This window comes from Micropterus dolomieu, linkage group LG03 (genome assembly GCF_021292245.1).
Source record: "Micropterus dolomieu isolate WLL.071019.BEF.003 ecotype Adirondacks linkage group LG03, ASM2129224v1, whole genome shotgun sequence".
Lineage (NCBI taxonomy): Eukaryota > Metazoa > Chordata > Actinopteri > Centrarchiformes > Centrarchidae > Micropterus > Micropterus dolomieu.
In genome coordinates this window covers 11,066,235-11,081,998 of record NC_060152.1, presented here as the reverse complement: position 1 = coordinate 11,081,998, position 15,764 = coordinate 11,066,235, and the positions used below count along the sequence as shown (strand labels likewise).

Here is a 15,764-nt window from a genome sequence, read left to right as displayed (position 1 = left end):
GGGGGGGGGGGAATTTTGGTCCACTCCTCTTCATTGGCTATGCGAAGTTGCAGGCGGGTCAAGACCCCGATGGAGGACAACGAGCATGCAGATGAGCCTCCCTGAGACGGTTCCTGACAGTTTGAGCAGAAATTCTTTGGTTATGCAAACTGATGCACTGATGTTATAGCAGCTGTCCGGGTGGCTGGTCTCAGACGAGCCACCTCTTGGAGGTGAAGATGCTACATGTGGAGGTCCTGGGCTGGTGTGGGTACACGTGTTCTGTGGTTGTGAGGTCGGTGGGATGTACTGCCAAATTCTCTGACACGCCTTTGAAGACGGCTTTTGGTAGAGAAATGAACATTCAATTCACCAGCAAACAGCTCTGGTGGACATTCCTGCAGTCAGCATGCCAATTGCACACTCCCTAAAAACTTGCAACATCTGTAGCATCTGTGTGATCGAAGTGCACATATTCGAGTGGCCTTTTATTGTGGCCAGCCCAAGGCACACCTGTGTAATACCCATGCTGTCTGATCAGCATCTTGATATGCCACACCTGTGAGGTGGATGGATTATCTCGGCAAAGGAGAAGTGTTCACTAACACAGATTTTGACAGATATGTGAACAATATTTGCGAGAAATAGGCCTTTTGTGTACATAGAGAAAGTCTTAGATCGTTGAGTTAAGCTCATGATGAATGGGGGCAAAAACAAAAGTGTTGCATGTATAATTTTGTTCAGTGTATGTTTCCCTTAAGTGACCTTTGTGGAGGTTCTTCTTGATCTTAGTGTCTTGCCAGAAACATTTCCGATTCCAGAGAAAAGACAAGGGAGATGAAGGCAGGGAAGGTGTGGTGCGGTTTTGAGAATAAAACCCAGAGATTGGCTAACACAACATGGGAAACCCCTCTCTAAAATTCCCTTGGTGCGACTGTGAGATTAACTTGTCACAACTATAGCAGACTGTTGACATGGAAAAAGATCCATGATGTAGCAGGTTTGTTTTCACAGACATTATCCAGTTTTCTTTCTTTCATTTTTCAGTAAAGTCACATCCATCTGTTAATTAAGAACAACAGTCTGCCAATACCACCAGCAATCTGACTGAGCTTTTTCTTATTGTGAGGGTCCTCTTCAAACCACATCCAACAAAGGGATAATTTTAGACAGATTATCATTTAAAAGATACAAGTGGTAGATCTCCAAGACACAGCATCTAATTAAATCAACCATTAAGGACATTTAATGTTCTGAAAATTGTATTTGGAGTCATTACAAACACAGCCAGTAGTTAACACCTTCTGCAATTAAAAAACAAACAAACGCACCATCTTCTCTAATCCTGCAACACTGACTCACAGTTGAGCATCTGCTGCAAAGTCCTGATCAGCAGAATAACACGATTGGTGAGACATAATATTTGAGTGACAACATGGACGTCTGCAGAGCCCCAATCCCATCAGGCCTCTCTGGTGACCGTTAGCCCACTTCCTCTCCCATGTGTGACCTTCCCCACCCCCAGAATGGACCCTCAGCAGCTACATGCCCACATTAGGTTATCCACATACACACATGCGCACATGCGCACGCACCCACGTACCAGTCAGGGTGGGGCCTTCAACTTCAAGGACCTGTTGTTGAGGCATTATAAGTAGGGTGTACTGTAAACTCTGTCCAGAATGTGTCTGGAAGCCAAGTGAGGCAGAGAAAGACATCAGAGCAGTGAGGGACAATAGCAGGACTGCTGCTGAGACAAAGAGGGGCTCGGTCACGGCCGAGGGGTGCTTCATTCGGATGCATGGCTCTATTGTCCACCTGCACAAAGGCCAGTGGACCCTGGGAGTTAATTTTCCTTGACACATGGCCACTAATTTTAGGGCTGAGGCCTTTTACGTTGCCATAAGCCCTACACATCCATCATTGGCATACGTATGTCTACCTTTTTCTAGTGAAAGAGAAGGAAGTAAGCCATTGGTTACGCATTTCTTGTGGATAAAGTGAGGGCACAGTGTGAGGTTGGTAGGTCTGCAACTAACGATTATTTTCATCATCGATTAATCTAATCGATTAGTTGTTTGGTCCATAAAATATCTGGTGAGAAATGTTTATCACTGTTTCCCTAAGCTTAAGATCATGTCCTCAAATGTCTTGTTTTGTCCACAACCCAAACATATTCTGTTTATTGTCATAGAGGTGGAAAGAAAACAGAAAATATACAGTTAAGAAGCTGGAATCAGAGAAATTTTAAATGACTCAAATTGATTAATTAAATTGGCACTGGACTGGATTCTTTTAAATGGCATATAATGGCAGTTGGGATTATACTTCTAGTAAAACCACCCATCCCTTTCCATCATCTTTTAAATGTCTAACTACTAGAGCACCAAGCTGTAAGTTTCTATCCCCAATTGAACTGATGTTTTGGATTTGCAAAATGATTAGTCAGGTACCAACTTCCTGTGTATAGTCAAACAATATTTCAGTTACAACGGTTGCATGGAACAATGAAATCTCTCTCTATATGCATCATCATATGCAGAAGGCAGGCCACTGAAAACCAGAAGCGAGTAAGAGCTGCTTGAGTCTGCAAACTGACTTCAACCAAGTGTGGAACCTGAAAGAGTAAAACATGGGAGATAAACCTACTTTATATGGATGTATTTATAGTAAATAAATAGTAAATGCATTTTGGTAGACAAATCTCTCCTCAGCATGAGGCCTTGGATTGTGGGGTGGCATGATATAGACAAGGAAATGTACCTTAAAATAAAACATCCCTTCCTTTTTAAAGCTAGTATAACACAGTGCCACACACACAGAGGGGGATGAGTAGACAGCAAAGAGCCTTTAATCACTTTATGACAGGAACCTTGAGGTGAATGAGCAGCTAGTGGGGACTCCTCTCATTCACATGCTAAGCCTTTATCTTATCACACAGCAATGGAGGCGCTCACTCACACAAGAAATAGGAGGGAAATGCACCCCCACCTCCATACCTCCCACTTCACCAGTTGTATCTATAAAAGATGAATGAAGATTTTGGTTAAGACAGTTTTCTTTGATCTCTTCAGACTGAGAAAGTAAAGATAAAACCGCAAGTATAGAGTGAAAAAACATGTCTGAGTAGGCTACTACTAGTAATACTCATTGCAAACTTACATAAATATAGCCTACAGTATGTCAAGTGGTTGTGTTGTATTAAGCCAAGCGAAACAAGTACAGACAAGAAGCAAAATCATGATTATTGCCTGAAATTGTATAGTGTTAAGCATATTTAACCTTAAAAAGAAGTGATCAATAATTTCTGTTTAGATGGTTTCCCTTCACTGTCAATCTATGATCCTAAACTAAAAATAATTTTAAAGGCATTCGTCATCAGATGCGATTAGAAATGGCAAAATCTGACATCCACTCATCATATTCAAACAAAAACATAAGTGAACAATATGGAGACTTCAAACAGCTTCAGAAGAGGATTAATTAGCTACACGTTTCCTTAAAAAGTAGCCTACTAGTTTTCATGCAGCTTATACAGCACTCACTGTGATTTATAATCATCTTTAAGCATGGATGTCAAGTATTAAAAGTGCGTTAGCTCTAACCACACTCCATCACATTACATCAGTTTCCCACGAGGGAGGCCCCGCAGCTCTCCTTTGGCTGCAACACGTGTTCCCCTGAGGGAGAAACACACACTGCAAAAAAACAACAACTAATCCATCTAAACCAGTTAAACATATCACACTATCTTAACTTTAATCAAACGCATGCTCATGGAGTGTTAGTTCCCTTGTTTTGTTCAACGCACTTTATAATTTTATTCGGGTCTCTTATATTGAGACATTTCCAGTTTCGAAGTTACTGACTAAGCTGAAGAAAAGAAAAAAAATTAATTATGCTGCATTGGAAACAGGTGGGATGATCTCATTCGTGCTGGTAAGTAGGCTACATATCTAGGAGATTTTGATGCTTTCGCAGTGTTGAGAGGCATGGGTCCTTTCGCCTTTAGAAGAAACAATCAGTGTTTTTGTACGTTGATCGTTTCACTTTCAGCCCGCGAGCAGATAGTAGGCTAAATCCTACCTGATGCACAAACACGTCAAGCGGTTCCTCCAGTGGCACTCCCTCCCGGTTGGTCATGGACAGGAACCCGAAGCCCATGCGGACGTTGAACCATTTACACACTCCGACTCCGTGGAAAGACTGTGTATCCTCCTCGGTACTCGGTCCTTCATCCTCCTCAGTCTTACACACTCCTGCAATGAAAAGGTGTACCTACTTACAAAAATAAAATATAAAATCCGTATATAGCCCTACTGTTGAAAATGTGATTTTTTTGCATACAGTGTATCCCCCCAAAAAGCGCAACATTTCAAGAAGGTTTTTAAAAAAACTTTTCCTTCTCTCGCATTGCTGCATCAATGAAATTAACACACCAGTAACTATCTCAGTCTATGTTTTGCCTTAATTCCGGATAAAGGTATCACACATTTTACGCTCTTCTTTCTAAACGAGTCAGCCACGAGTGTGCGCAAAATAAGTGATCTTGGGGGTTGCATGATGTCAGAATTTCTAAAGAGCGATTAATGCATTGATAGACACACGGATTGCACATCACGTGTGCGAACAATGCCTTAAAATGTCCCGTTACAATCAGATAGACAGCCCATCAGAAGACAACTTGATCGAGAACATTTTAAAAAGCAAAAGGCAACTTATTTTGTTACTCAACCTGGGAATGCTTGGTTAGAAACGGAGCCCATGTCTTCAGTTCTGCCTTGAGTCAAAATTAGCACCCAAGCTACAGTATCCTTTTTTTCAGCCCTCAAGCTGGGTAATCCTCACAGATTGCCACTTTCATGCAAAATGCTGTGAAAAGCAGAAACTGCGCAGCGAGAGGGAAAGCGGAGAGGGAGGTAAACAAAAGGGGGCTGGTAACCTATTCCCCCTAAACAATGAGGTGGGGGGTGGGGGTCACCGGGCAAAATTTTTGCTGAAGAACCCCCCCCCCCCCCAAAACAAAATCTAAAATACAATGAAAGACACCCTAGCCCCTTCAGGAACCACTCCCAGATATTGGCTTACTCCACAAAAGCTCCTAACATACCTTCTGCCATGTTTGTGGGCCAGTTTACTCCCAGCGTACTGCTGCCTGTGTCCTCCTTTGCTTGAAACGCGTTTTCCACTCTCTCTCCTCCAGTGGTCAGCTCTGTTGGTCAATACAAATGACCATTTCTCATCCAACAAACCCCCCACACTCTCGGTCATGTCCACGTGATTCACAATCATACTCCCCAAAGGACATATTACATATTGTGTGATGGAAGGGCCCAAATGCGGGATGTGACCAATCACCTCTAACGAAGAATCCTCACAAAATTCTTATGATATATCCATTCAGACTAATATGATACTCACAGTAAGTTCAGTGACTTCAATCATTTACAATTACGTTAAATAATACTTTCACATGTAAATATAAGGTTTTTTTATTTGCAGGACTTTGAAATGTGCTTTTATATTTTTCAAAGCCCACTGCCCTATCCAAAAAGGGTTTTAATTATGACATTAAAGGACCAGAATTAAATGACATTTTGTTTGATGTCCTTAAAATTGGATCACAATTGTTACACAAGATGGGGGTGACAACAGTGAGGAAATAAACCTGAAGTGCCTGTTTTTAAAACATCCAGTTGGACGGGTTTAAGTGAATTTGGTTTAATTTGGGTGTTTTTAATTATGAATCAAGTCTATATTTTAATGAGACATTGCTAAGATTTATTGTAGCCTACTCCATGTCATCTCACATTTTGTCTGGTCATGTGTACATTCGTTTCCGTGCGTTCAGTGGGTTTGCTGCTTGCTGTCCTAACATGCCAAAGAAAGGATTTTAATGGCAGGCTAGTCCAGATGAAACATTCAGGGGCGAGTGTTTTCTTCCCATGCAGCAGTCAATCTGAGTCAAACAACCGAGGTGGAGAGTCACAATGAAGAAGAAAACGAAAGCGGAGTTGAACTAAACAAACGGACTCGGAGCCAGTTTTTTTTAAACAGCCCACAATATGTGGCATCATGAAAACAAGCCAAGCTGGTCAAACGAATTCACGGATCGATAGTGATTGATCATATCATGTAAAGACGTTGACTCCTGTCCTTGTGGAATGATGGATGAATCAAGTACAGAGGAAAGCGATCTTTTAAGATTTAAATTCGAAGAGTCCAAAGCCTAAATAACAAATAATAATAATAATAATAATAATAATAATAATAATAACTTGAATATTTTACAAGGATGAATCGAAACGAAATAATAAAAAAAAACAAGGTAGCATAAAAACATAATGTATGCTACATGTGATTGTCAACATAATAGGTCTAAAGAAAAAGTTATACTAAAATATAGTTCATAAAGTTATACTAAAAAGGTAAAAAAAATAATAAAAATAATACGTTATGATTATACAAACAAACTTCTAAAGAATAAACCACAAATCTATATGTATGCCTATATATTTGAATTAATAGTTTAGCTTAGATGTGTGTGAGGGAGAAACATTTATTAGGTTATAACATGAATTCATTTCCTTTTATAATAATAACAATAATAAGAATATATTATTATTATTATTATTATTATTATTATTATTATTAACTATTTTGGATGTTTTGATGGACGGAAGCACCACTCCGCCTCCGTTTATAAAACGCCTGATGGTTTATAGGCAACCTGTCAGTTTCATCACAACTTCCACAACGACCCCTTGTGGCCCTCTATAGGCTGTAGCCTATCTCTGTATGTCCATTTTACTATAACCTACTTCTGACGTTTGAAACTTATTTCGGACGAGTATCTGAAATGGGCCTAGCCTACGCTTTAGCAGGCTAGACTTTTAAACAATTAGCCTAACTAAAGAGTATGACGAAAGAAATTGCTTGTGTTGTATTGTTGGTGCAATTGGAGATAGACAATATAGGGTAATGGTGATGGAACATCTGCTTTAAATTGGCGCAAAATGTTTTACTGAGCTTTTTAAAATAGACAGTACTAATAGACATTAGATAATAGACATTTATTAAGGCCTACTCCTGTTTGCTTTAATATTATAGTGTCAGAATTTCCTTCTAAAGCTGAATCTTCACGCCACCATATAACAAAATTCAGAAAATAGCCTACTGGGTTGCCAGCATACTAGAAAGCAATGTGCTCTACAATGACAGGATGAAGTTTCTTGGACAACTATAGGCTATATCAGTTTATGCCTAGCCCGACAAACTGTTTACAGGCTGTCTCCTGTTCTTACGGTACCAGGTGCTCTATTACATCAATTTATCCAGTAGCCCACTTTTTTTAAACTAACATTTTATTTCCTTTAGGCTACCTGAGTGAAAGTAAGCCGCGGGGAGTCCCTTTTGACGACATGCTGCTTTATAATAGCCTAAACCTTCATTTCACATAAAGCCGGTAGCCACACTTCACTCCTCTCTCCGCCTATTAAATTGTACATCCCAACATCTAGACAGTTATGGCGTCATAATTTCCGACACTACTGAAGGAAGCATGGCTACTTCCCCTTGTGTTTTGTAAATGGCCACTAAGTGTCAGTATAACTCTGAAATCACCGTGCGGGGCAAGCCTCGGTCTGACAAACAGACGAGTTTTAAAACAGTTGATGGGTAGCTGTGTCTCCAGCTAAGAGATTTGACTCACAGTGATGAGTCATGGTGATGGCGCTTCTGAAATAATGGCACAATGAATCTTTGTTGCTGATATGCGGACATAGGCATCTATATTCATATGATGCTATTTTCCCATAAACGTTATCTTTCTGTCTGCGCAAGGCTCCGCAGCAATGCACGCACAAATGGACAAAACAGAGATCAGACGGGTCCCGCCTCTTTTGATATCCAAACGGACAGTGTGAAGGAGAAACCAACCAACCACGGAGGCTGGAAAACCCCTCAGGGCACCATCACCGCAGAACATCACTCGAGCATCTCGACGCCGGTCATCTGTCCGGTGGATGGATCAGCTTCTGGGCGGGACGCGGCAGCCAGCTGGAGGAGTAATCCCAGAGAGTGACAGTTTGGAGATCAGTAAGTGAAACATCTCGATGGGAACAACATTGAAAACGCCATGTTACAGTATTACGAAATTTCAAGTTGTAAGGGAGACTGAATAAACTCTGTTATTCCAAATGTATGGAGCAATTTGGGAAGTGAGTTTCTCTTCACAGGAAACAATACAAAGCTCGGCAGAATGCAAAACACGAGGCTGCAGAAGAAAGTAAAATATCTGAATGCCAGACAACTGCTTCAGGTAGTCTGCTGCGATTGGACTGCAACCATGTAGCTACGTTTTAAGTTATGAATTCACAAGAATATGCCATTTGCAGATGGACACTTTGAAAAGTAGCACGTAGGTTGTGAGGTGAACTCTCCGTGCGGGGAGAGCAGAGACAGGACAGAGAGAGGTTTATTTGCGCTCCTGGTTCCGTCCACGCTGTTTGCAGCTTCCGCCACTCCAACCAAACATGGTAAGACTACGGAGGAAGGCTTGCATCGCTCTGTTTCTCTTTACGCTGTTCGTCTTTGGGACCATGATGGGGCTAAGGACCCTGAAGCCCAGTGACGGCTTCTCGGATTTGGCTCCGGGCTTGGATATCCTGCCGATGATAAGGGGGAAGGTGGACCGGCGCTCCGTGTCCCGTGATGCCACCGCGTCCCCGGGTCAAGCCCGCCCGGCTGGCAGCAACACCAAAGCAATTTTGTCCAACTCCGGCCCACAGGGGACCATATTTTACGATGTTCACATATTTTACTACATCTGGTACGGCAACCCACACATGGACGGCAAATACATTCATTGGGACCACATCCTGGTCCCACACTGGGACCCCAAAATCGCGTCCAGCTACCCGAGAGGGAGACACATCCCGCCCGAGGACATCGGCTCCAGTTTCTACCCCGAACTCAATCCGTACAGCTCGAGGGACCCGGACGTGTTGGAATCCCACATGGAGCAGATCGGAGCATCTGCAGCAGGTACAGTTCAATGATACAACGGGGAACCCTTGATTTTTTAGAAGAGAGATAGAAAAAAAGAGCTGTGCTGTTTTAGTGCTGAGCATCTGCAAGGAAATCTGGCCTCAGTAAGCTCAAAGTTTCCCAGCTTTGCTTGAGGGGCACAAAATATTTTCAGCACCACACATTCACTGGACAGCTCCCCACACGCTCAGCTCAAAGTCTCCGAATATCTTCTGCTGCGCATTTTCCTGCAGCACAGAGAGCGAAACTTATGACTTTAAAAGCTACAGTGATCAAGAGATAAACTTCTTAAGTCTACATTATGAGTAGAATACCTTCCTGCATCACACTTTAAATTGATTCAGTACTTATTAGTTAGTTTAATGTGTTTTTTCAACACACCCATGTCCCTTAGGACAAAATCAATATCAAGCTATACATAGGCCTATTTTTAATAATAATAATAATAATAATAATAATAATATGGAAAAATCCGAATTTAAAATGATCAATGTGATGTTTAATGCAATAGACTGTTTCACTTATATGCTTTTCAAGCACAGTCAAATGGCAATATTTTTGTAACTTAATTTAATCAGGTAGTCTCTTTGAGCTCTAGTTCTCCTTTTCATGAGACCACCTGTGAACAAAACATTTACAGTCAGACAACCAGCATTCAAGAAACACATCCAAAGCGACAAATAGATTTAATAAAAATGATGGCAAAAGTCATAAAATGCATCTGATGATAAGTCTTAAAATCTCCAATCTTCATCTGAGTTTAAAATTTGTGTAATCTTCTAAGGTTACGTTGGAGTGTGTGCTGCAGTTAAAAGGTTTAAGTAAAAGAAGAGATTCACATTATTAAATTATCACCCAGCTCTAATGTCCTTTATGTCTATTCTGAGAACTTCTGGCGTAGACCAGTTTTTGGTCATTTCATTAAATATTAAAAGGATGTTGTCTTTTTAAAAACTTGTATGGCTTCTCTAAAAGACAGCAGAGTCCTGTCGCCTGGTATCGAGTAACAGCCCTGAGTGTCCAGCCATCAGCAGGCTGCACGTGATAGGCCCTGATGTTACTCTTCTGTGGGTTATTGTACACCATCCAGAATGATGACCAGACCATCCATCCCTTTTGAAACCTCAGAGCCTTTACAGATGGATGATGGGAGTGCCGTCTCACAATGCTTAGTTAAAAACAGTCCATTTAATTAGACACCACAGCCAGCCAAACTCTAAATAGTTCCAACTGACTTGATGACTGATTACCCACCACTTCACAGAGGTCCATAAATAAAGTGACAAGCCGCAGCCATATTCTTAATACTCACAGATATAGCTGGGTATTGTAATCTAATAGTCCCTACAGGTCTACAGCAAGCAGACACAAGTTTAATGAATTAGCTTTGAGTGCATGTCCGATGTGCCAGATCCTCTCTGATGCCAGACACCATTGTGGCTGATATGAAGCTATTTCTCCGCCAACATCACAGAATGAGGAAGCATTTTCTCTACTGGAATTTACAAGCTGTCAGGCACTCGAGATGTGCAGATAGATTGCCACTAGAACAAGACATACTAAATAGTCCAAAGATGATGGGTGCATATTCACCAATCAAGTGCAGTTTATTGTTGATGGGCAGGTACACATTCAAATAAAAAGAGCCAACTATCCTCAATACAGACATGGATGGATAACTGAACAGATCTACCGGGCACAGGCCCAAGAGACGCAAATGACCAAAAAGAAACACAAATCACCACAAAGTGATGCAAAATAACCACAATGAGACGTTAATTGACCAAAAATGACAGACAACCACAAAGAGGTGCATTTTGCTCTTTATGGTGTCTTGCTCCTATTTTCTGTTTGGGAGGGGTCAGCGGCCTTTTTAGATATCTCTGCCCAAGGACCCATTGTCTTATAATCCGTCCATGCATACATCATCTTGCCACAAACCATACCAGGATCTGAGTCCTGTAAAATATGTGCTGTAATTACCCTAATGGATGACCAGGGCAGAAATCTTACAGCGTCTTCAATAAAAGGGCAACTGTGTTCTTTCAATGCTCTCAGATGGGTAAAACTGTGTGAAGGGCTGTGTGAAAACGTCAGCGTTGATTAATGAAAGCAAAGGTTTCTGAGCACCCATTTCTCCCCACAGGATTGTCAGCGTTTCTTACAATCAGCATAAAATCCATACATCATTTCAACAATGCATAAGATTTTAGATGTTTATATAGATTTTGGACATAGGTTCTCAGCAGTAAATGTCTCTGAGGTAATGACCAGTGTCTTTGGTCCGGGATGGACGATGAGACTCATGACTTTCTGTGTGTCTCCAGGGGTTCTGGTCCTGTCCTGGTATCCTCCTGGTATGGCTGACGACAATGGGGAACCCACAGAGGATTTGGTACCTGCCATACTGGATGCTGCATATAGGCACAACCTCAAGGTAAAAGGCATCAGCATCACACAAAGTCAGGAAAGAGTCCAAGGCTCTAATAAGAGTAATGAATCAAATCTATTCAGCTCAATTTTGTACTGCATGCTGTAAGTTGTTGCAGGAAAATGAATGTTGACTGTTCAATGATTTGTCCATTTTAATTCAGCAGCTGTTGATGGAAGAGTTGGATTTCCACCAATAATGCTTTGCAGTGGGTGTTTAAAACTTTTTATTGTCTCTATTTTTATTTATCTAACCGTTAATTCCCACTGAGCCAGCCTGTTTTGCAAGGAAGACCTGGCCAAGACGACAGCATAAAAAGGTGCAGACAAAACAATAGAACATCAGTCAACAGATAAAACAATACCAAAACACACAATAATACTAAAAGGAGGCTAAGAACAGAGGCAGTTAAGAAGTTTACAATTGTCTTATTTTGCGAGACATACCAGATTTATCAATTTAATTTTGTTTAGCAGACTGTTGCAAGTGGCTGGAGCAGAAAATCTGGTAGAGATGATCAACAGCTACACCACACCTTATTGTCTGCATAGTAATGAGAATTAGTTTCATTAACGCTAAACATCTACATTATTTATGTAAGGAGAAAATAAAAGCAAGCCTAGCACAGAACCTTGAGGCACAACTACAGAAAGGCAACAACTGACATAGACAATGTGCTGTATAGTGGTATTAAAGTAGGCTAATTGTGTAAAACCCAGCTTGTTGAACTCAAATGTCAGTGTCTGAAGTGATGATGCCCATTAGTTTATTTCTGAATGGCTGCCAGAATATAAAAGAAGCAGAGGTGCTATTTGTAAATATGTCTCTCCCTCCAATAGTGACACAGGAGCTAGCTAATTAAGCTAAAGCTTAATTGATGCTTCACAGATGTGAGCAGAGAGATTGACACTGCTCAGGACAGTAATCTCAAAGCAGCTACTGTGCTGTGGCGAGTTAATACACAGAAGTGGCAGTTTCTTACTTGTTCCGCTTCCTCCTGTAAAGCTGTCTGTGCTACTTGGGGAGTTGCATGTTTGAAGGGGGCGGGGACCAATTGCCAATTAGGTTGGAAAATGACACGTTCAAGGAAATATCTGCCGTCCATGTTGGTCCTTCCACTGACTGTCACCGTATCGAAGGCTTATTAAACTTTTACAGGGAACGCTTGCTAGTAATGCGATACAATACATGTGAGACGCTCTCCAGATAAAGACAGAGAGGAAGGGTAAAGAAAGATAAGAGACTGTGACAGTGTCTTTCATGGCGTAGCTGTCAGTTTTTGATTAACAAAGTGACACAGTGATCAGAGTTTGAGGTGTTTTTTGTCAGACTTCCTTTGAGTATAAGAGGGATGCATCACGTGATCATATGTTTATGTGCATATTAGAAGCTGCTCAGAAGCCAAAGTCAGCCTTCTTTCTGGATGAATTTGAAATGACATATAAGAGAGACAGGAAAGAGTTTTCCTCTGTCAAAGCATATGCCATTAATAATACACCAGCACCATTTACACTACATGTTTAAGAAAAAACACCCAGCTGACATGCTAGGGGCCCAAGAACCAGATATAAGCATTAGCATTACTGTAAGGTTTTGTTTGTTACTATGATTTATAGAGCTGAAACTGAATGATCTCTGTTAGGGCAAGACAAGAATGCATGGATCAGACATGCAATACTGAGCTGATGCGGTCTTACACATAATGCTGTCAGGAGAGAAGCTAATAGATCGACTTTAATGCCATGTTGTATTGTCATCAGGGACACAGCAAGCATGACATTTACGTAAAAAGCATGAAGGAAGTGTGTGTGGAAAAAAACGACCATGACATGCTTTCTCCAGATCAACTGAACATTTCAGTATCTCATTAAAACAAGAAGGAAGTGCCACTTAGAGGATCACAATCAGGGAACAGAGCAGAGACTAAAATTATTCTGTGTGCAGCAGCATGTTGAGGAGCCTCTTCCACTTTTCCTTGTTTTTGATGAAATCCTCCCAGTCCATCTGCACAGAAGGAAATTTATCTTTGGAGTGCTTCTTCTTGCATAATTTTAGCAAAATGCTGACAAGGTGAAGAACATTGGTTCTGATAATTTCGAGCTATAATGCACATTTCAATGGACGTTTTCAAAATAAAATCTTTGCTCTTTTAGACGGAAAGTGTGTGTGTGTGTGTGTGTGTGTGTGTGTGTGTGTGTGTGTGTGTGTGTGCGTGGGGGGGGGGGGGGGGGGGGGGGGGGGGGGGGGGGGGGGGTGAGGAGGACAGATGGTCCGACAGGAGTAGTGGCAATAGCCAAAATGTATGAGATCAGGATTAAGGAAACACAAATATCTGCAATCTGCTTTTAGTAGCAACGAGACTACCAGCCAGCCTGAGAAATGCTTGTGACATTGGCAGTTTTGTTTGAAACATCAGGCCCTTGGAGAGTCTGTATGATTACACAATGATACAGAAATAAGACCAGAACAAACCAGAAAGAATTATCTCTTTAGCATGTCAATAAACCAATTTAAATGTTTATGCCATGATAGAGGGATGGGATACCTGTCTATATGCACCTTGTTTCCCTAATTGAGGATGAGGATTACAGTGAGCTGGGCTCTCTTCCTCACTAACTGCTTGACAGATCAATCTAAGACAGTATGTGAATGACTTTACAGTGGTTTTATGTAGCTCTGTGGGGCATTAACCTTTCCAAGATTCATGGCCGGATCAAGCTATTAGGGGGGTGTGGGCAAAAATTTGCTCTTTGTTGTCAGTTGGATGTCAGTTGCTCTTGGTTGTCACACACCACCTTCTATGAGCTAGCTCTGCTAGCTAGTACAACCTGCAAGTTATGAATATGCCCATTAAAAATATGTTAATGTTTAACAGGATGAGATGAGAGAAGGATTTTTTCTTGCTGTTAACTGAACAATTAACACAGGGAGACAGAATTAGAACCTGAAAAATGTTTCAATACAGAGCCCCTCTTCAAATGACTGCAGTTACATTTTGCCTGGTTGATAGCCTTGCCAAGATAAAAACACACTGGCCCCTCTTTGGGTAATGCTGCACAGGAAAGGAATGTACTTTATTATATAAGTTGAGCAGTATTTCAACAGCACCCACACACAGCTCGTGTATCTTGTATTTTGTACGGCAGAGTTGGAGAGCAGATCACATGGAGCCTCCACAGAAGTGCTGCCCCTCGACCTCAGCTTGAAGTGGAGCTGAAATAGTTCTTCCGCCCGGGGGGGGGGGGGGGCCTTTGGGGGGGGGGGGGGGGGGGGTAGCAGGGTGCAGAAGGGAGGGAGGGCAAGCGTGTATTGTGGTTCCCATGACTCAGTTTGCCTCTCTGAACAATCTGCACCCTGAGGGGCTGTAAAGGTTCTATTCAGTAAGTAGGCCATGTAGCTGCATGTACACAGGGGAATAGGGCCCTGGGGTGCCTTATGATGGCATAAACCACAATTTCTTGTTTGAAGATGCACGGAGTAGCTAAATTTTTTCATTGACCCTTATGTGACCCTTCATTATTATGTGTGTGTCCTCTGACTTTGACCACTGAATCTGATGCTCTCGCTTACAAAAATGTGCAGAGATTTGTAATTATAACATACCCTTATGTTGTAAAACAACATGTTGTAAAACAACATAAGGGTATGTGTCTCTGGCAGAAAAGCTCTGACAGAGCTCTGGGAGATGAGAGAGGAAAAACGCTATATGGACAGGAGTCCTAATGCTACTGTTTCAAAATCAAAGAATACGTGTATTAATCAGAACACTCGCATAAGAACGTAGCACTTGCAGAGCGCATGCAGAAACGGCCGTTTGGCTTGCAGCTCTGTCTCTCTCAGCGCTGTCCATAGTTCTGAAACAACAGCTAAGCAATAGTCACTTGTATTGCAGCCAACAAATTGACATAGCCTCTGGGAGGGAACATCGGAATCATCTAATATGACTTCAATCCAAACATGATGCGAACAAGTTCGCCCAAATATTGGCAGGGCATGTCCCTACCGTCCATGTGCAAACCTATGCCCTTGTCTGGGATTTTATCTTTGTGTTGGCTCATATCCCTCTCTTAGTGATTTCTGCATGACATGGCACTAAATTCCACTCTGCTCAGCATAAATCATGCTGGGGTTTTTCCAGGCTCATGCTGTCAATGTTTATGAGGTATAAAAATGCGTTGCCTCTGTCACATTTACTTCTAAATTACCACAGAGTAATAGGCTAAGTGTGTCTGGAAAATGAGCTGAGTTTTCTACTGGCCTGCGCTCTGCTTCAGTGAACAGGAGATCATAACAGCCCCCCCCCCCC

The 15,764-nt window shown here is 41.7% G+C and overlaps 2 protein-coding genes and 2 long non-coding RNA genes across 6 annotated transcripts in view; 2 read left to right on the top strand and 2 right to left on the bottom strand.

Moving 5' to 3' along the window:
* The window catches only part of lin28aa (lin-28 homolog Aa), a 14,196-nt gene extending 9,046 nt beyond the window's left edge, over positions 1-5,150 (bottom strand). The window contains exons 1-2 of one of the 3 annotated variants that reach the window (XM_046044398.1): positions 5,090-5,150; positions 4,066-4,238 (exon numbers count right to left, since the gene is read on the bottom strand). In XM_046044398.1, the coding sequence (XP_045900354.1) occupies positions 4,066-4,238; positions 5,090-5,099 (183 nt within the window). In that variant the 5' untranslated portion in view covers positions 5,100-5,150. Of the gene's footprint in view, positions 1-4,065; positions 4,239-4,418; positions 4,617-4,714; positions 4,898-5,089 lie in introns of those variants that run through there. The other 2 variants (XM_046044397.1, XM_046044399.1) reach the window with 2 other exon arrangements.
* Positions 2,460-3,997, bottom strand: LOC123967971. Its single transcript, XR_006824381.1, has 3 exons — positions 3,525-3,997; positions 2,941-2,999; positions 2,460-2,596 (listed from the first exon to the last, which is right to left on the bottom strand). It is a non-coding gene; the product is annotated as an uncharacterized LOC123967971 (long non-coding RNA).
* Positions 3,655-4,299, top strand: LOC123967970. The gene is made up of 2 exons (XR_006824380.1): positions 3,655-3,918; positions 4,036-4,299. It is a non-coding gene; the product is annotated as an uncharacterized LOC123967970 (long non-coding RNA).
* Positions 5,151-8,091: 2,941 nt separating the features above from the next.
* The window catches only part of LOC123967962 (glycoprotein endo-alpha-1,2-mannosidase-like protein), a 13,050-nt gene continuing 5,377 nt past the window's right edge, over positions 8,092-15,764 (top strand). Inside the window, exons 1-2 of the mRNA XM_046044383.1 lie at positions 8,092-9,024; positions 11,355-11,464. Of these exons, the coding sequence (XP_045900339.1) occupies positions 8,514-9,024; positions 11,355-11,464 (621 nt within the window). The 5' untranslated portion in view covers positions 8,092-8,513. The remainder of the gene's footprint in view (positions 9,025-11,354; positions 11,465-15,764) is intronic.